At 46.7% G+C, this 20,033-nt stretch overlaps 1 protein-coding gene across 2 annotated transcripts in view; it reads right to left on the bottom strand.

Moving 5' to 3' along the window:
• Positions 1–20,033, bottom strand: part of ADGRA3 (adhesion G protein-coupled receptor A3) — a 499,756-nt gene that overhangs the window by 301,769 nt on the left and 177,954 nt on the right. For both annotated transcript variants that reach the window (XM_078678405.1, XM_078678406.1), the window contains exon 4: positions 5,195–5,266. In XM_078678405.1, the coding sequence (XP_078534531.1) occupies positions 5,195–5,266 (72 nt within the window). The remainder of the gene's footprint in view (positions 1–5,194; positions 5,267–20,033) is intronic.

The following is a 20,033-nucleotide window of genomic DNA, read 5'->3' as shown; positions in this document are numbered from 1 at the left end:
GTAATGTGTAAAAAACCAGGTGTTGGTTAAACGAAGGCCACTTCAAAGGGAAATTACAACAACATTGGCAGGAAATGATAAAGCTGGAATATGCCCTGTGTTCTCATCTGGTCGAAAGTGCCCAGCTATCATATCAGGCTCTACAAACAAAGGCAACCATAAAGTAAAAATAACAAGCATTTGCAATGCAATAGGTCTCGCATTAGGAAAGTGTGAGCTATTGGTATTGTAAATGAAATTTTTTTTTAATATGTGTTAGCTTTGAAAATACATAAATTAATAGCATTGTTAATCACAAAGCCATTTGCTTACACTTTCCTAATGCGAGTCCTATTGGCTATGGCAATGCTTGTTGGTAGCAAGCAAGGACAGTGCTGTTGTGGTGCTGAGTGATGATGTGGTTGGGCTGAGTGATGTGGTGGTGTCCCAGACTGATGTGGTGGTGTCCCGGACTGATGTGGTGGTGTCCCGTGGTGTCCCAGACTGATGTGGTGGTGTCCCGTGGTGTCCCAGACTGATGTGGTGGTGTCCCAGACTGATGTGGTGGTGTCCCAGACTGATGTGGTGGTGTCCCAGACTGATGTGGTGGTGTCCCAGACTGATGTGGTGGTGTCCCAGACTGATGTGGTGGTGTCCCAGACTGATGTGGTGGTGTCCCAGACTGATGTGGTGGTGTCCCAGACTGATGTGGTGGTGTCCCAGACTGATGTGGTGGTGTCCCAGACTGATGTGGTGGTGTCCCAGACTGATGTGGTGGTGTCCCAGACTGATGTGGTGGTGTCCCAGACTGATGTGGTGGTGTCCCTGAGTGATGTGGTGGTGCCCCTGAGTGGTGCCCCTGAGTGATGCGGTGGTGTTCCTGAGTGATGCGGTGGTGCCCCTGAGTGGTGCCCCTGAGTGATGCGGTGGTGTTCCTGAGTGATGCGGTGGTGCCCCTGAGTGGTGCCCCTGAGTGATGTGGTGGTGTCCCAGACTGATGCGGTGGTGTCCCAGACTGATGCGGTGGTGTCCCAGACTGATGCGGTGGTGCCCCAGAGTGATGCGGTGGGGTTCCAGAGTGATGCGGTGGGGTTCCAGAGTGATGCGGTGGGGTTCCAGAGTGATGCGGTGGGGTTCCAGAGTGATGCGGTGGGGTTCCAGTGATGCGGTGGGGTTCCAGAGTGATGCGGTGGGGTTCCCGAGTGATGCGGTGGGGTTCCCGAGTGATGCGGTGGGGTTCCCGAGTGATGCGGTGGTGTCCCCGAGTGATGCGGTGGTGTCCCCGAGTGATGCGGTGGTGTCCCCGAGTGATGCGGTGGTGTCCCCGAGTGATGCGGTGGTGTCCCCGAGTGATGCGGTGGTGTCCCCGAGTGATGCGGTGGTGTCCCCGAGTGATGCGGTGGTGTCCCCGAGTGATGCGGTGGTGTCCCCGAGTGATGCGGTGGTGTCCCCGAGTGATGCGGTGGTGTCCCCGAGTGATGCGGTGGTGTCCCAGAGTGATGCGGTGGTGTCCCAGAGTGATGCGGTGGTGTCCCAGAGTGATGCGGTGGTGTCCCAGAGTGATGCGGTGGTGTCCCAGAGTGATGCGGTGGTGTCCCAGAGTGATGCGGTGGTGTCCCAGAGTGATGTGGTGGTGTCCCAGAGTGATGTGGTGGTGTCCTAGAGTGATGTGGTGATGTGAGGCGTGCAGCAGTGCGCGGCGTGCAGCAGTGCGAGGCGTGCAGCAGTGCGAGGCGTGCAGCAGTGCGCGGCGTGCAGCAGTGCGAGGCGTGCAGCAGTGATGTGGTGGTGTCCCCGAGTGATGTGGTGGTGTCCCCGAGTGATGTGGTGGTGTCCCCGAGTGATGTGGTGGTGTCCCAGAGTGATGTGGTGGTGTCCCAGAGTGATGTGGTGGTGTCCCAGAGTGATGTGGTGGTGTCCCAGAGTGATGTGGTGATGTGAGGCGTGCAGCAGTGCGAGGCGTGCAGCAGTGCGAGGCGTGCAGCAGTGCGAGGCGTGCAGCAGTGCGAGGCGTGCAGCAGTGCGAGGCGTGCAGCAGTGCGAGGCGTGCAGCAGTGCGAGGCGTGCAGCAGTGCGAGGCGTGCAGCAGTGCGAGGCGTGCAGCAGTGCGAGGCGTGCAGCAGTGCGAGGCGTGCAGCAGTGCGAGGCGTGCAGCAGTGCGAGGCGTGCAGAAGTGCGTGGCGTGCAGAAGTGCGTGGCGTGCAGAAGTGCGTGGCGTGCAGAAGTGCGAGGCGTGCAGCAGTGCGAGGCGTGCGGCAGTGCGAGGCGTGCGGCAGTGCGAGGCGTGCGGCAGTGCGAGGGGTGCGGCAGTGCGAGGGGTGCGGCAGTGCGAGGGGTGCGGCAGTGCGAGGGGTGCGGCAGTGCGAGGGGTGCGGCAGTGCGAGGGGTGCAGCAGTGCGAGGGGTGCAGCAGTGCGAGGGGTGCAGCAGTGCGTGGGGTCCAGCAGTGTGAGGCGTGCAGCAGTGTGAGGCGTGCAGCAGTGTGAGGCGTGCAGCAGTGTGAGGCGTGCAGCAGTGTGAGGCGTGCAGCAGTGTGAGGCGTGCAGCAGTGTGAGGCGTGCAGCAGTGTGAGGCGTGCAGCAGTGTGTGGCGTGCAGCAGTCTGTGGCGTGCAGCAGTCTGTGGCGTGCAGCAGTCTGTGGCGTGCAGCAGTCTGTGGCGTGCAGCAGTCTGTGGCGTGCAGCAGTCTGTGGCGTGCAGCAGTCTGTGGCGTGCTGTGGGTGCTGCTGGAGTTTAAAGTATTCTGCTATAATTGTTACGTGCTCCATTTTAAAGCCACATGATACCAGTGTCAAAACAGGAAAAAAGGCCACTGTACTGTAGAGAGGAAACAGGCCACAAAGGTTTGCCACATAACTCCACGCCACAGGGGACACCATATCCCAGCCCTGGAACTTTAATGCCTTCAATAAACTACTATACACTTAATCTATTGCATTATAATTGCATTTATATAGCACATTCTCTGTCCTTGCCTCGCCTATATATTCCCTTGATGGTGTAGGTTGCGTCCATGGTTTTCACTAGCTTGGTGTCATCCGGAGAATAACCCTCAAATTAAAAATGCGCCGGGTGGGCGAATTCATTTTTATTTCTTCCCAGCTCACACAGCAAAGGAGGCCTTCTTCATGTGCTTTCTTTGTGTTTCTCTCCCACTGTGTGTTGGTTGCGGTTCTGGTTTGGTGGGTCTGTTGCCTGCGGCTCTTAAAGTTTTGGTGGCATCCTCTAATGCTGCTTTGCTCTTGTTCGCGATGCTTCTTGCGATGCTCAGAGTGGTGCAGGCCTTGTTGGGATTGAGTAATGGGCTTCCTGCTTTGGTGTATTCTCATGTAATAAAGACTGGGGCAAGAAGGTTAAGGATGCAATGCACCTACTACTAACTGATAATTGTCATTACTCAGATTACTGATACTCATCCTAGTATTTATGAACCTTCCGCCATTTCCATTGCCATGGCCTCAATCCACTGAGCTTTGGAATGCCAAATAGTCAGTGTCACTGGAATGAATCAGTTGTGCGGCGCAGCGTTTTTCGCATAAGTATCTATTTGCCACATAATCCATCATCTTCTGCCTAATCTGCAGATTTAAAAAAAATATATTTTTTAGCTCAAACGGTTGAAAAGTTACTAAAAACGTAGTGAGACTTGTTGCTGCGAGGTGGAAGGCCCTTTGCAAAGTTTGACCGGTCACCTTATGGTTCCTTGCTGCTGTCCTTAGGTGTTAAACTGGTACTAAAGATGTTCAACGTAAACCCAGAGAGTGTTAACAAGTGTACAAATGAGGAAATAATAGTATCACAAAATGTGCTATGTGATGCCGCATGATTTGTTTTTTCTTGCCGCATAATTTGGTCAACCCTGCAACATAATTAGGCCCTCCCCTGACGCATAATGAAATTACTGTTAAGAAATTGGTGCATTAGCCTATGAGTGGCCTCGTCGAAGATTATTCAGTTAACAAGACAGCCTGCTGTTTACCCTACCTGCATCTGCCCTAATGCCAAGACTTGAAACGTGTTTACCATGCCTTTCCCGGCCTGTGTATGAACTGTGCATTTGATCAGAGTGAGTCCGTGAGTGATAAAGGTCGTGGCTGCTCGTCATCAGCTTTGCAGGTGGGTTACTTACTCTTCCTTCCAGAACAGTCTGTGTGCGCCATTTTTGTTTACCTTCGAAGACGCTGTTTTATCTCCCTCACAAAGAGATGTTGGGATAGAGGGGAGACAGAGCGGAAAGATAATACAGTTTATCTGTAAACTCTCAGCCTGTTTCGACCACGTTGGCTCACCAATGGCTGGCATTCTAGCAGGGAGCTCTGGGGATGAGCCAGCGCTGAGGGGCGCTCAGCCAATGGCACACTAGCAGGGCGGAGCCCCAGAGGCGGCCGAAGGGCAGGGGCTACGAGTCCTGCCCCGCAGCCCACGCCGGAGCCGCAGAAAGTTAGCAGGCTAGAAGTTGTCAGCCTGTCCCTGCTCGGGAGCAGCAGCGGTGAGGAGCAGCTATCGGAACCAGGTGAGAGGGAGGCCCCGCGGGTGCCCGTGCAAGAGCGAACGCCCATGCGGGTGGGGGGGGGGGTCGCAACACGGCTGTAGGACAGCACACTAAAAACCATTTGCAAGGCCAGTAGTTCCCACAGGCAAGGCCTATTGGCTTCGCCACTGATTTTTCCAGTTGCAGGTGTGATTTAATTTATTTTCAAGTTTTTTGTACATGGCACATGCAGTCAAATGGCTGCTGAAGAGAGATTATATAACGATTTTTTCCAATACTATTGTGATTCCAAGTTACATCCTTTATTTAAACTTCATGGTTATGAAATATAAAAACTTAACAGTGTATTGCTTCCTAAAGCAATCACTGCATTCCTGAATTCACATTTGATTGCATATCAGGTATTTACATTAGCTTACTCTGACATACTACACACAATAATAGTTACGCATGAGTGAATTCGTATATATAACAAAGATTCCTGCATTCACAAATAAGTACATAGAGAAGAAAGTGTGGTTTAGAAATTATTGCACACACTGTAAATGTTAATATTCATAAAAAAATTATATATAGCCGGTAAATGCACATTTAAACAGACGTCGCTGATATGACCTGTAATCCTATCAACATAATGTATAGAACTGAATAAAAGGTATGTTTTACTAAGTTTTTCAAATCACACATGTTTTTTTAAAACTTTTAAACCATTATAAAATACGTACAGTCTTACGAGATTTGAGAGTCCTTTGAAAACGTCTGCATTCAAGCAACCGATTTTGTTATTACCCAAGTCCCTGAAAAAACAAGAAATTAAATGAATACTTTAATCAAAACAACATCCATTCCATAATTATTTTTTTAATTCTATTTGTTGTTTCAAACAAAAAAATTCCTCAATGTATACAAAGCAATTTGTTTTTATTGTAGTCTTTGTCTGCACAGGGAATCAAAGCTTATCGTATGATTCATTCAGCTATTATGATGCGTTCCACATTTGCTGTTCAATGGACAGAACATGAGTATTAGTGTACTTGGTGGGGACAGGCACTGATGCCAGCGTTTCAATAGCACACCAATTATATGGCAGGTGTTTTAAGTTTAAGAAAACGGACCGGTTTCACACTAGGCAAAATTACTGGGCCAATGTATTAAGGTCAGGACGCACGGAAGCAAGATGAGATGGTTTGGTGAAAGGGACCACTCCCTAAACAAAACCTTTGGAATTCTACCTGGATGTAGCCATGCTGCTGTGACTGGGCTTTCTTTGCAGTTCCTATGCTGTACTGATGATTTTACTCATTAGTGCTGCAGCAACTCATTCCCATTCATTTTCTTCCTGGAAGGCTTTCCTGTCCATAGATGGTGATGCCACAATATTATGCAGTCCAATATCACTTGAACATTTATAGTCTTTTCTATATAATTTGGGTTAGGTCCACTCAATGTAGACTTTTTACGTGTATTTATATAGCGCTTACGACGACGCGTCAAATCGCTTTTCGGCGAGTAGCACGTTACTCTGGACCAAAAAGGATTAGTGGTGGAATAGTATAGGGAAATATGAGTTAATTTCAGTGGTGGACATGCAAGTCTGTTAGTTGGATTGAGTAGGATAATGGAGGGATAGAAAAGGGAAGCGTCTAGAAAGTATTTATTTGGGAGATCATAGTAGTGAAATGAGGTTTGGGTTAGACAAGGAGGGATTGACGAGGGAAGAGTCCAGAAGGGGTTATATTGGAGATCATAGTAGCAGAATGAGGTTTGGGATGAAAGAGTGGAGAGAGGATATATTGAAAGAGGTATAGGATGAGACAGAGTAGTGCATTTGAAAGATTCAAAGTTTTTTTATTATAATTTTCATTTGTTCTACAGTAGGAGTGAATCACCAAACACAGTTACATAACCACATAGAAAGGGTATACATGTATAAGGAAGACAACATCAAGAGATTCAGTTGTATTGCATAAACTCAGCCATCCAAGTGCTGCACTAGAACCCAATTCATCTGTGCAGTTTGTAAATACTTTCTTAATTTATTTTAATGTTATCTTTTCCTTAGCAGTGAAGCACCTGTGGACAAAAATAGCCATGACAATACTGTATGTTACATACTGTGACAGACAAACAGAACAGAGACCCACCAGCATCCAATAAAACAACCCATATGAAAACTATGCAGTGGCCCACAACCACTTCAAGCAGAGTTATCAATTGTCAAGCAGACCCAAAGAACATCTACATATTTACAAAACCATAGCCATTATACACATTTGCACCAAGAAATACGCAATCTAGATAAATACATGTAATCAAATGCCACACGTCCCAAAGACTTGCGCACCTGTAAGTCAGGTGTACTCAGTACCTATTCTTCGACAATGTCTTTAACAACTTCATAAGGATGAATTATCGGTGGAGGCCAAAGGACACCACATTAATATCACAGGGGAGGATACGTAGCCTCGATACGGCTGCATCTGGCTTCGGGGGTGGCTAAGCGCAATATTGCACGGAGATGGAGAGCCATCTCTTCCCCCTCACCAGGTAGTGGACCAGAAGGCAGATCATGATTGGTGTCAGAGAGCAGAGCACAGGTTGCCCTTGTAAATGGAAAAAGGTGCGAGGGATAGCTGAGATACCGGGGTATGTGACTGGCAATGGAGTTGTGGATGTTAAAGTTGTACCATCCTTGTGATCTAGTTATGTTTGGTGGGAATTGGCCATGGATTGCAGGGACAAGTCAGACTATATTACTTATAGACTGTATACAGATTTTGTGCTTTTGGCCTGACTATTTACACAATTGTGTACCGTCTTATCTGCCTCAGTACTGTCGTTTGAAAACATGTTTAATAAAAAGAGTTTAAAAACAAGCATTTACAATGCAACGGTTTCGCTTTTGTAAAAGTTAGAGCTTTTGTCATTGCTCATGACAAATTTTCCTGTATATGTTGTAGAATTCTGATGAGTAAATGGGAAGGAGGAGGAGGAAGAGAAAGGCGAAAAACAATGACAACGGGAACAAGCAGGGAACAGAGGCACGAGCAGGCAACAGAGGCATGAAAACCGGGTCACAAGCAGGCAACAGAGGCACGAAAACCGAGGCACAAGCAGGGAACAGAGGTACAAAAACTGGGTCACATGCAGGGATCAGCACGCACAACGAGGGAAGGGGGGGCAGAAAAGCACGCACAACGAGGGAAGGGGGTAGAAAAGCATGCACAATGAGGGAAGGGGGCAGAACAGAAGCACAACGAGGGAAGGGGCGAGGCGCTTTGAGACAGACCAAGCAGACAGAAATACAGACAGCGGAAACTAGGAAACACAGACATTGGCAGCAAGAAAAATCTTCCGAAGAGAATTACACCGAAGTTAGCACGAGAACAAAAGTTCACCCAGAATATATTTTTGGGGCGTTGGTTCACATCCTTTGAGTAGCTTTTGAGGTCGTTGTGTTATAAAAAGGCACCAGGCAGGCTTCTATGAGTTGATGTTTAGTACATGTGGAATAAGTATTTGTATGCAGTATCCAAGTTGTCCACAAACGGACAGTCGAAATGGCTGATGGTTATTAACTTTAAAATGAATCTGGTTGCCCCACAAAGCTGGTTTTCCTGTTGGCCACTTCAGAGTCAATAGGCTTAATGGGAGCTTGCAGAGCCTCATGATCTGAATCTGTTCAATCCAGCTGCCCTTCTCTAAGCGAGGGGCCACTGATGGCCGTTAACCCCATATCCAGAAAGTAAAACGGTGGAAGCAAGCAGGGAGTGATGAGGAAGACTTTCTGACTCCAGGAAGAGAGGGGGCCCGTGGAGAAAAATCCGGCATCTACAGAAAAGGCAGACTGCGGATCTGTGATGCCTACTCCCCTGAAGTGAGCAGCTTCCTAGAAGCATTTAAGGGAATCAGGGAACTTCCCCATAACGATCAAGATCATAGTGGCACAGGGCTGAAGTTACTCAAAGTTGCTTCAGTGGGGTCTGAGAGCATGGCACAGAGAAGGATGTGGGGTAGAAGGGCACACATCGTGTACGCCCAGTCATAGCCATGCCTAGTGGCTTTAAGGGCATGGAGATTAAAGCTAGGGTGTGTCCGAGAGTAACGCCCTGCACTTTTAGTCTACTGCATCTGCCAATGTACTGGACAAGGTACACAACTCATTCTGAGAGCACAGGAACAGGGCTCGTTGTCTCAGCCATGCCGAAAGCAGCTTTGGTAAGCATAAGACAGTGTACAGAGCATGGCTGTCGGCCACATCCTACACACAGTACCTGCTGCACTGGACGAAACACCATGCACCCAGTGTAATTTGCAGCATCTCTAGAAGCAACAAGATTGCATACAGAGCATGGCCCCAAAGCCGCTTCCTGCACCCTCAGTCTATTGCACATTGCAAATGAACATGTGCAGGGGCAAATGGAAGCATAAGTACTGCACACAGTGGAAATAGCAGGTTTCTGCGGCATGGGGACGAGGTGCAGGGAAAGGCCAAGTGCCACTCCATGTACCCACTGGGCACAGATGCAGCACCTGCGTAGTGGGTTACAACTTTGGCCTAGGGCCACAGTCTATTTTAACACCACCAAAACAAATTCCCTGACAAAATTATTAAAAGAAACCTTTGGTTCTTTACTAAGGTCTGAAAATAACAATCGTTATAAACAAAAGATAAAAAATCCCCTTACATTAAAAGAGCATTATTGCTTTGATCCAAAACCTAGAAAACACTTACATTTTCCTCCAGCCCCGCTGCGGCTGCGTGTCCTCGGCTCTGGCAGGGCAGGGAGAGGCTGCAGGAGGTTCCTGATGAGAAAGGAGCATTTGAAGACAGGAGGGGTCTGGAGGGGGCAGCGGACAAGCGAGAAGGCATCGGACTGGCAGGGAGGTGGAAGGGACGGGGAGAAATGCCGGAGCTTGCAGAGCCTCATGATCTGAATCTGTTCAATCCAGCTGCCCTTCTCTAAGCGAAGGGCCACTGATGGCCGTTAACCCCGCATCCAGAAAGTAAAACGGTGGAAGCAAGCAGGGAGTGATGAGGTAGACTTTCTGACTCCAGGAAGAGAGGGGGCCCGTGGAGAAAAATCCAGCATCTACAGAAAAGGCAGACTGCGGATCTGTGAGGCCTACTCCCCTGAAGTGAGCAGCTTCCTAGAAGCATTTAAGGGAATCAGGGAACTTCCCTATAACGATCAAGATCAGCGAGAAGGCATCGGACTAGGAGGGGGGTGGAAGGGACGGGGAGGAATGCCGCGGCTGTGTGTCCTCGGCTCTGGCATGGCAGGGAGAGGCTGCAGGAGGTTCCTGACGAGAAAGGAGCATTACGTGAACCCACCCGCTCGCCCTAGCTCCTAGAAAAAAATGGCGGCCGCAAACATCCTGGGGGGAAAAAAAATAAGACAACACCCATCGCCGCAATGACGGCAACAAAGGGGCGGAGAGAGAAAAAAATTGCCGGAACGCCCACGAATCTGCTCCGGCAAGGACGGACAGATCTCTCTTCCAATGGCTAGCCTCCATTTATGGAGCTAGCCAATGGAAGAGCAGGCGGGACAAAGCCCCCGTACTGCTTCTCAAAAGATTTCGCATGCGCGAACGCTGCTGCGCAGCGGACGCCAGGCGAAACCTAAAAACATGTTGTGCTTCCAATAGGAGAAAGCTGTTTAATAAAATAGTGCTCACAGACTGTAAATAAAACATACCAAGTAACACAGTAAAAAGGCCAGTCCTCATAGGCGGTCACAAAAGGAGAAAAGGCAATACTAAGGAGAGACTACTAAGCCTACTGACAAATCAAAAGCAACTATTTGGAAAGGACAGTAACAGGAGCCAATTTAAAAGAATGGGAGGAAAGCTGGCTGAGCTTCTAGTCCATATCTGAATACAGCATGGTTTGAAGAGACAGCACAAGCGCTGCCTAGGCGAGACTTAAAAAACTGCGAGACCATAAGTGGGACCTTAATTCAAAATTGTGAGTGTGGCGAGCCTGCATTGCTCCTGACATTCTGGTACCATTCTTGACCACAGAAAGTCACACATTTCCCAATCTCCCAACCTCAGAATGTCCCATAGGATTGACCTCTTCACTTAACATATTTGAGTTGTATCTACTTTGTTTGCAACCAATCGCCCGCATTTCAGATTAGCTTGATTGCCCTTCCTGGCCATAACAATCCCAGAAAAAAAACATTTGAATATATGATGGGAGATTGACCCATTTCCCATTCCTGACCAGTCCAACCTGTGTGTCTAGTGGTTGCAACATGCCCTGTGGGTCCCTCCGGCTACCAAACTCTTGAGCGCAATGGGCCTGTTGCAAGATATGGGTCCCTGAAGTCGAGTACCCACAAGTGAAATTGCTTTGGCTGTCCGATCTACAAGGTGCACAGTTCCCCGCAGTGATCAGAGAACACATGAAGCCCTAATTAGTTCCAATAGATGTGATATGGCCCAGGACTTTAGAACGCCAACCTATCTGATGCCCAAAGCAGCCCAGTTACCCAGACACAAATATTTTTGCATTTCGGACATTACAAACTTTATAGACATACTATATCCAACGTATGCAATGCTTCTCTGTTCCTGAGAGTGTGCTTTATTGACTGGCAAGGGGAAAAGAACACTGTAATAAAGCTAAGAAATCACGAAGGCAGGAGAGACTCCAAAACATTTCCGTGTTAAAAGAACATTGGTCCAGATTTGGTTGAAAACTATGGCACAGCGGATAAATGCTTTACACATGTTCCGAGGTCATATCTACCATTGTCAAATAACTGCCCTACTTCACCATCCTGCAGCGAAAGACCGATTGATTTTAGAAGTAATATCTTCAACTCTAAATTAGGCTTATTGTTTTTCACTGTATCATCCTCCACCAGAGTTCCTAAACCACTTACAGGGACAGATGTATCAAAGGATTTTTACCCATTCTGTGTCTATGGGTAAATGCTTTAGTACATATGGCCCACAGTTCCTAAAATATACCCGGAGTCTCCTATTTACCAAAACTGGAGAGTCAAGTAACTAAAATGAAATAACTTGGTTAACTAATTGTGGTGCAACATTACTTGTGCCTTTGAGCCCCGTACAGCAGTGCTGGTAAAAGATACTGCAGAGTAACCATCAATTGTCTCATGATGCAATGAACAGCCAACATACTTAGTACTGTTAAAGAAGGACTCGGAGGAGGGACACCCTACCATGGCTGTTGGCAACAAATTCCGATCGTGGGAAGGAGTAGTCCCTACCACTCCAAAATAAGTACTGGTCACATTCACACTCAAATCAGATAAGCTGGATGCTACCATGCAAACAGCCCACATAGGACTTAAATTAAATCGGGGGGGTTTTCCAATTAGAACTTGCACAGTGAAGCCCATATCTATGGCCACTGACATAGATCTGCAAATTCAAGGACTAGACAAGCAAATGGGCGACAACATCAACCACTTTTAAAAAATGACAAAAAATAACTGAGTTCATCTTCCGATCAAAACTGGTTACAGGTAAACTGACCTTCTCTAAAAGGAGCACAAATTGGATTGTGAACTTGTAGGCACACTAATAACTGCTGATACAATGCATCTTTATGCATTTAACCCTGTTTTCTCCTCCCCACAAACCAATATAGTAATCTTAGGTGTACACCACCAACTGACAGGAATATTCTTCATCTTCTGCCCCAGCTACATTAAACCAAAACAGGTATTGACAGTGATATAAATCCAGTTAGACTGTTGCAACATGAATGCAAGCAGGATGTGCATTTAGGCACCAAGCCAAACATCCCCCAAACAAGTCTGGTGTTTAATATGTGCAGGTAGACCCTGAAGTGGAGTAGCCACAGGAAATAACAATAATGTAAGCATGCAACCCCAGAGTATAGCAACAATCTATTCATCATACCATTCTTTTCAGAATCCTGGTGTGGAAAACGACCATTGATGAATGGTGAAATAATTATACCTCACTTAGGGGAGAAGGATTTAGGGGCTAATTTCGACTTTGATAGTGCTGCACCGGCTCTCCGCTGATGCAGCACCTCCAAAGCAGCGCAAGGACTGCCCGCCTTAGTACGAGTTAAACTTGTGGAAGGTTAACGTTCCTTTGCCTTTCCCATGGAAAACAGGCACTGCAATGTGAGTGGTAAAAAACGTTCCAGCACGGCATGGATGTTATCGTCCATGCCGTGCTAGAACTTTGTGGGAATACAGACAGTGGGCCATATGATGTGCCCCCCTGAATGTATCCCCATGGTGGGGGTGGGCATGGAGGCCCTGTAGGGCCCACTTTCTTTCTGCACTGCCAGCCTTTTGATGGTGGGGCTCCCGCCATGAAATGGCTGGAGGTGCAGGTACTCATAATATGCTTAGAGGGTCTGGTGCAGTCCCACTGAGCATTTTAAAATGTGGCGCAGCTCTGCCACTTCCAGGGGACGACTGTTCCCTGGTGCAGACAGTGATCTACCGCCGGTACGATGACGAGAGTCGTAATACGGAAGATAATGGACTGCCACTGCTAAATCTCCATCTATGATATACTACCACTATCCAGGCATCCCGACAAAGGAGATTACCTACTAAACATTGAAGAAACATAGTAATTAGGAGAAACACATAATGGGCCAGCAGCAACACACAGCTCTGAACTTTCATCCATACCACTATCTTGGACCAAAAGTACTTTTGTACTCATTACTCAAAGGTAACTTCTTTTTCCAGGTTGGATCGGAAAGGAAGAACTACCGAAAATAGCAATCCCGTATCCTACTAACCGTTCCAGGTGAGTGTTGTCCACAGAAGCGCAGAAGATAGCAGGCAAATCAGGACACAGGGAGCATTAACAATGATCCACGGTCTGTGACTGACAAAAAGTTTTGCCAGACAGTCAGGAAGGCTTCACCCTTCCATTTCTTGACAAAAATATTAAATGGTAAGTGGTTACAATGGGGCAAGATTTAACGAAATGCAAAAGTCTACAAGTGACAACTTCAGCAATTATCTAGGGAAGCCAAGGGGAGCATCCAGTGGGACGCCAATGGGCTAGGACTCCTTACTCAATGATCAGGCCCAACACAAACACCCCCACCCACAACTGAAATACCAACAAGACTGCCGGCCCGAACAAAGCAGACATTTAAAATCACATGCAGAAAACTCCAATATTTAATTAAGACAAAAAAAGGCTGTGCACATTCAGTTACTACCATCTAAGAATAAATATATGTTCAAGAACAAGCCTTGTCAAACCGACCAAACCGACCAAACCCCAAGAAACTATGTATAATAATAGAACAAACCAGAGGAACTCTTCTATGGAACACCTCGATAAGAGATTTCCCATCCCCGTATTCGAAATAAATACGATTTGATGCCCTGTTAAGACTCCACCATCATTCCCGCACATCATTTGTTATGCCCTGTAGCCCAATGAACATTGCTAAGCATAGCTAGAATAAGGAATAAGGGGAAACCGGTCACAAAGCATGCATGGCGCATTCCAACATTCTAGAAGAGGAAAGTAGGAGATTTTAACAAAATAATAAAGAGATTGTATTTCCCCCACTCACTTCTATTAAAACAAACGAAATTTGAACCAGGAAACAGTGAATATTATGCCATTTTTGGCTTCAAACATCGGGAGTCTCCCGTGTGGGTCGGGTCTATTGGCATGCACTTTTGTTTATAGATATGAGATAGAGCTGACGTAACGACGAAGAATAAAACGGGATACACGTTTCCTTGACAGTGTCTTTGGGAGGTTGCCGGTTATTTCCCCTTGTGCTTAACATTCCCTTCAAGACAATAGTGCTCGTGTTCCTGTTGATACTATGAGGCACACTTAACGAAAGCCACGTGTAAACGGATAATGATGGGATCCTTCCGCTCCCCGCCCAGCGTGTGGCACAATAATTAATTCCCTGATAGCTTAGGATAACAAAAATCTTTTCACCCTCAGTTTTAGACACTGGCGTCTTTCGCCCACAAAGCACAATGGCAATGCCTCCCAAGCCCTCCTTTGCAAACTACATCTCCCAGAGCTCCGCTCGCTTCAGTAAAATCACACAACCCGCTTCTATGCCCCCCAAGACTCACCTGCTTTTGGTGCCCACTCGAATACTCAGCCCCAGTTTCCCCTTTCAAATGAGAACCGGCCTTGACAAGGCACCTGCCGGGAAACCGAGTCCTGGTCGTTTGGGGTCATTTGATCGACGAAGAGGCAACGCGAGCCCAAATACTACAACTCCCGACAGACTCTACGCCTCCGGCAAGCACCCTTGGGGGACCTGTGTCGAGCTTCCCGCACACGCTACGTTTAGTCACACCCTGACTGAGGCTTTCGCATAGGCTGATGGGATATGGTGTTTAATTTTATCATTTTATTCCAGGCAGTATAAGGAGACAAAGCTTACAAACTACGACTCCATTATGGCTTCTAGAGGAGATACGTAAGGGGCACGCTCTGTACAGGCTTAGGACTAGCGGTTGCTAAGAAACGGTAACGCCTTGGTTGAACAAGAAGGCACGGACAACAACGGGACGGCGAGAGGGAGGGTGTGGGGGGGGGACTCATCAAACACAGACAGTGGGCGGACGGGAGGGAGGAGGCACAGACAGTGGGAGGGAGGGAGAACTTCGAGAAGGCAGGACAACGGGATGGCGAGAGGGAGGGTGTTGGGGGCGGGACTTAAAAAAAGACACGGAAACGACCCCGAATCGCGTTCCGACGGGGAAATAGTGACTGACAGCCAATCTCTTCCAATGGCTAGCCTCCATTTAACCTAGCTGGTTGATGAGGGTAGGCTGGGGGCAGAAATACCTATCCACAACACCTGTGGCATGCAAGTAAACTGCCTCACGCCCACAAGGGAACATGGCGGCTAGCTAGCGTGCTAGTCGGGAGCTGCTTTCTCACCCGTGGCGAAATGGAGTGATTTTTCCCCGCACCTTTACAACTTTTTTTTCGGCCGGGAGTTGACATCTTTTTCGGGTTTTATCCAGTTTGCCAGAGGGGATTGAGGACCAAGACCGCGGCCTTGGAAATCGCTTGGCTGCAGTGCACTGCGGTCTGCTGTGGTTCGTTTGGCAGCGACGCAGCTTACAGCGGCTCATCTAACTCGCCATTCTTCTTTGCTTCTCTGCCTTGCCTCGCCTCCTGATTTCACTTTCTTTCCGGTTTTTCCCTGGGTTTCATCACAAGTTTGCTATAGTCAGCTGTTTGAAGCCAGGAGCCCACAACACCCAGTATTCCCCTCTGCTCCCTCTGCTACCTCATGGTGCCTTACGGTGGGTCAGTGTTAGACTGCTGGGGGGGGGGGGTTGGATGTGGATTGGCCCGGCAGTTCTCAGGGCGGCAGGTACGCTTGGAGAGTTCCGTGCTGCACTCCGCTACCGCAATTCATCTTTAAATTTAGCAATACCTGCTGGTGCCGGCCGAGGTTATGCTGGTAGCTCCCGGGGTGGGGGGAGAGGGGGAGGGGTCAGGAAGCACGGTATACAACCAACAGTGGTATCAGGCATCAGCTGCTATTACAACATTCACAGCAGGGCAACCTCGGAAAGCAGAACAAAAAAGCAAGCGTGGGGTATGGCATGACTGCTAAAGGTTCTTCTCATATGAGTAAGGGGAAAGGGGTGGAGCTGGAGGGAGAGTTCAAAAACCTTAGTCCAGAAAAAGGCTTTGTGAAGGGAAAAGAGGAAAATACAGGCAAGGAACGGGCTGGGGGGGAGAAGATATAAACTAAGATCGAACTTCTTCCAGGGGAAAGGTCGAGGACCCCAAGGTGGAACCACAAGCAGATCACTCCCTAATCCCTACACAAGGCAAACCCAAAGGAAAAAAACTCGGCTACTAAAGCAGGTAGGAATATATTCGCAAAGGAAAAAAATAAAAAAGCTGTCAGCGTCTATAATAACACCTTCACTAAGGTCCTACTTTAAGTTAAACCCGCAGGTTAATCTGCAGAACAGAATGGACCCGTCCACCCCTAAGGAGGTACAGGAGGTGCACGCAGAGGTACAGACAGAGTCCGTACAACAAAATGTAGAAACTGCTACCCTACCTCCTCCGACACCAGTTTATATAATTCCGGTCTCAAACAAGTACTCACCCCTGAGCGAAACTAACTTTACTATTAACGAGGTATCAGAAAATATACCAATTTCAGAGGTGGTCGATCAGGGTAAAGAAACTCAAGCTACACAATTTAAAGAGGGAGCTAAAGATTTGGATACAACAGGTTTAAATGCAGTAAAAGATTTATTGAGCAAGCTCTCAGCAGAAATTAAAGAGCATTGTGTCACCTCAGAAAGTAACCAGAAAAAAATCCAAGATACGTGTAGTAGCTTGGAGGAGAATCTAGCAATACTAACGAAACGCACAGAGGACTTGGAAAAGAAAATGCTTAAGCTCAGGAAAGAGGTCCAAGATCATAGCCAAGAATTGGATAGGCTTAGATCTAAAGAAAGAAAAATATCAGACAGACTAAAGAGGATGGAAAATAACTCCAGGAGAAATAATATTCATATTCTTGGTATCAAGGAGGGTGCAGAAGAAGGGGATATAAAAGCCTTTGTGATAAACATTATGACTAAAACCTTTCCTCAAATTTCTCAGCCTCGATCTGGGATACAGAAATCTAGCAAGTCTATCGAGATCCTTACAGGCTTAATCCTGGTCGTAAATAGCCTAGAAAAATCCTGGTTAATATTCTTTCTTAATCCCTTAAAGAAAAGCTATTAGGGGCGGCCTTAAAATTAACAGCTATTCAGGCCCAGGAGTGCCCCTTCAAAATAAGATCTGATATCTCAAGAATCACAGAGGACAGAAGATGGGAACTATGTGAAAGGATGGACCCCCCTCAGGCAACTGGGTGCTCAAGTTCAGCTGAGGTTCCCAGCATACCTTAAAGTGATGAGAGCCAACAAAATGCATAATTTGTATTCCCCGGAGGTAGATGAATTCATGATAAGTTGTAAGGCAAGCGGTTAGCTGAGGTGTCTTTTCCCCTCCTCATAAAAAGTGAAAGTGATTGAACTAATAGAGTAGAGTAATATAGGTGTAGGTGCGGCGAAACCAGCATAATAAAGGTTTCCATGTACGACAGGTGTGAGTTTGCACCTCGAATTGGCAATAGCCAGTAAGTAGACAGGGAGGGTTCCGAGGGGAGGAGGAAATGGGGAGCACAGGGGTGGTGGAGGGGGGTGTGGTGGGTAGCATAGGGTCAAAAAGATTTTTTTTTAAAAAGAAGTGTCGTCTTCAATTTACGTAGCCAGGGCTTTTGAGAAAAGGAGCATCAGGGAATCAAGGGATGGGGGATAGGAATGCGAATACGAATAAAGGAAGTGAGCGACTGGGCATATTATGTTGGAGCATAAACGGTCTTAGGGTGAAAAGGAGACAGAGACTGGCTATTGAATACTTGAAAAATTCACCCATGAATGTTTTAATGCTTCAAGAAACCCATTTAATGAGGTCAGAGTGTATGGCATTATTTAACAAGAAGAAATGGGTAAAAAAAGTTATAGCCACTGACCAGCAATGTTGTTCTAAAGGTGTGGCAAAAATCATAAAAAATAACTCGGGAATAGAACTAGGCAGAACACAGGCAGACACAAAAGGAGGATGGGTAGTGGCAGAGATAAAAATGCAGGGCAGCATCTTTACTTTGGCCAGTTATTATGGGCCAAATGAGGATGAGGTGAGCTTTTTGAACAATCTTTGCTCTGTCCTGATAGAGTTTGAGGCCCCACTGATAATAGGTGGAGACTTTAATCTATTAATGAATAATGAGCTGGACAGATCTTCCCCGCGTACACAAATATATTCGGCCCGCATAAGAGCATGTCTCTTAGCCATGATGGATAATTTTAATCTGTGTGATATATGGCGAAAAAAATGGGAAATGTGAGAGATTATTCTTTCTTTAGTAAAAAGAATGGTCACTACTCTAGGATAGACTACATTTTTATGGACCGCCAGGAAGTAGAAAGGGTTAAGAAAGTGGAATATTTGCTCATACACCTATCAGAGCATGGTGCAATATAACTGAGTATGGAGCTCCCTTCTTCTCCACTGTGTAAGATGTGGACACTAAACTGAAGAGTGTTGTCACAAACCGAAATAATAGAAAAGATCAAATTAGATGCAGAAGCCTTTTTTAATCAAAATCTAGAATCTGCATCTATTCATGTGGTTTGGGACGCCTTTAAAGCGTGGTTAAGAGGTATGCTGAAGGGGGCGGCCGCAGGGTGGGTTAAATCAGAGAAAGAGAAGACAGCTTCACTGGATGAGCAGCTGAGGAGATCTGAAGAAAGATTAAAATCTGGACAAGATCAGGGGGAAGAAAAAGATAAACTGATGGATATGTTGGAAGATCAACAACGCGAATATAGGTTAACATTGGAAAGAATAGTGTTAGAGAAGTGGGAAGCAAGCAGAATGAGAAAATTTGGTCAGGGTGAGGAATGCGGTAAATTATTAGCTATAAAGAGCAGAATGGACAGGTTTCAAAACAATATAACCAGGATCAGAATAGAAAACCGGGACGAATCTGCCGCTCAGTTCACTGATAATAAGAGCGAGATTGAGAGGGAATTTTGTAAATTTTTCCAAGAATTGTATAGGGAGGATTTAGTTCTAGATAAAATAGCCGTAGATCTTTGGCTGGCTCAGTAAAAGCTTCTAAAATTGGCTCCTGAAGGATTAACATTACTAAATCAAGACATAACAGGGAGTGAAATTATGGATGCTATTAAGAAAATTAAAAAGGGATTTAATTCCATATGAGATCTATCTGCTGTTGATGGAGGAAATCATCCCAATTTGGTTGAAACTGTTTGAGATTCTGCGGGGTCATTCTCCATTACCGTATTCCTGGAAAGAGGCAATCATCACCGTGATCTTAAAGCCTGGTAAAGATCCTATCCATGCCAATCATATCGCCCGATATCCCTACTGAACTCCGATTACAAAATCTTCAACTGTCTTATTAACGCTCGTCTGAGTAAAACAGCTGGGGCAATAATACATGAAGGTCAGAAGGGCTTCCTCCCCGGGCGGCAGATGAAGCATCTTGTTATTTCTCTGATCGGTGCATTAGATCTGGCAACAGCGGCTATCACCCCATTAACAATAATAACTTTGGGTGCTGCAAAAGCCTTTAATCGTGTTAACTGGTGTTATCTGCAAAGTGTATTCGAGGCTTTTGGGTTCGATTGTACTTTTAGAGATCTGTTGGGGAAAATATATAGCGAACCATGCGCTCAAATATTAGTAAATGGGGGCCTTTCTGCCCCAATATCAATAAGGCGGGGTACCAGACAGGGCTGCCCGTTGTCTCCTATACTCTTCGACTTATATATTGAGCCGTTTGCACAAGTCTAAGATTAAACAATGAAATACAGCCCTTCTTAATGAATGGTTTTTTAAGGAAACTTGCCCTATACGCGGAAGATGTAATCCTTTTTACATCGAATGCTAACCACGCTCTACCAAGCCTACTAAGGGAAGTAAAGGTTTTTGGCAAATTGTCAAGATATGAGATTAATAACAGTAAAAAGGAGA

This window comes from Lissotriton helveticus, chromosome 2_2, assembly GCF_964261635.1.
Source record: "Lissotriton helveticus chromosome 2_2, aLisHel1.1, whole genome shotgun sequence".
NCBI lineage: Eukaryota > Metazoa > Chordata > Amphibia > Caudata > Salamandridae > Lissotriton > Lissotriton helveticus.
This window is presented reverse-complemented; position numbering and strand designations above follow the sequence as displayed.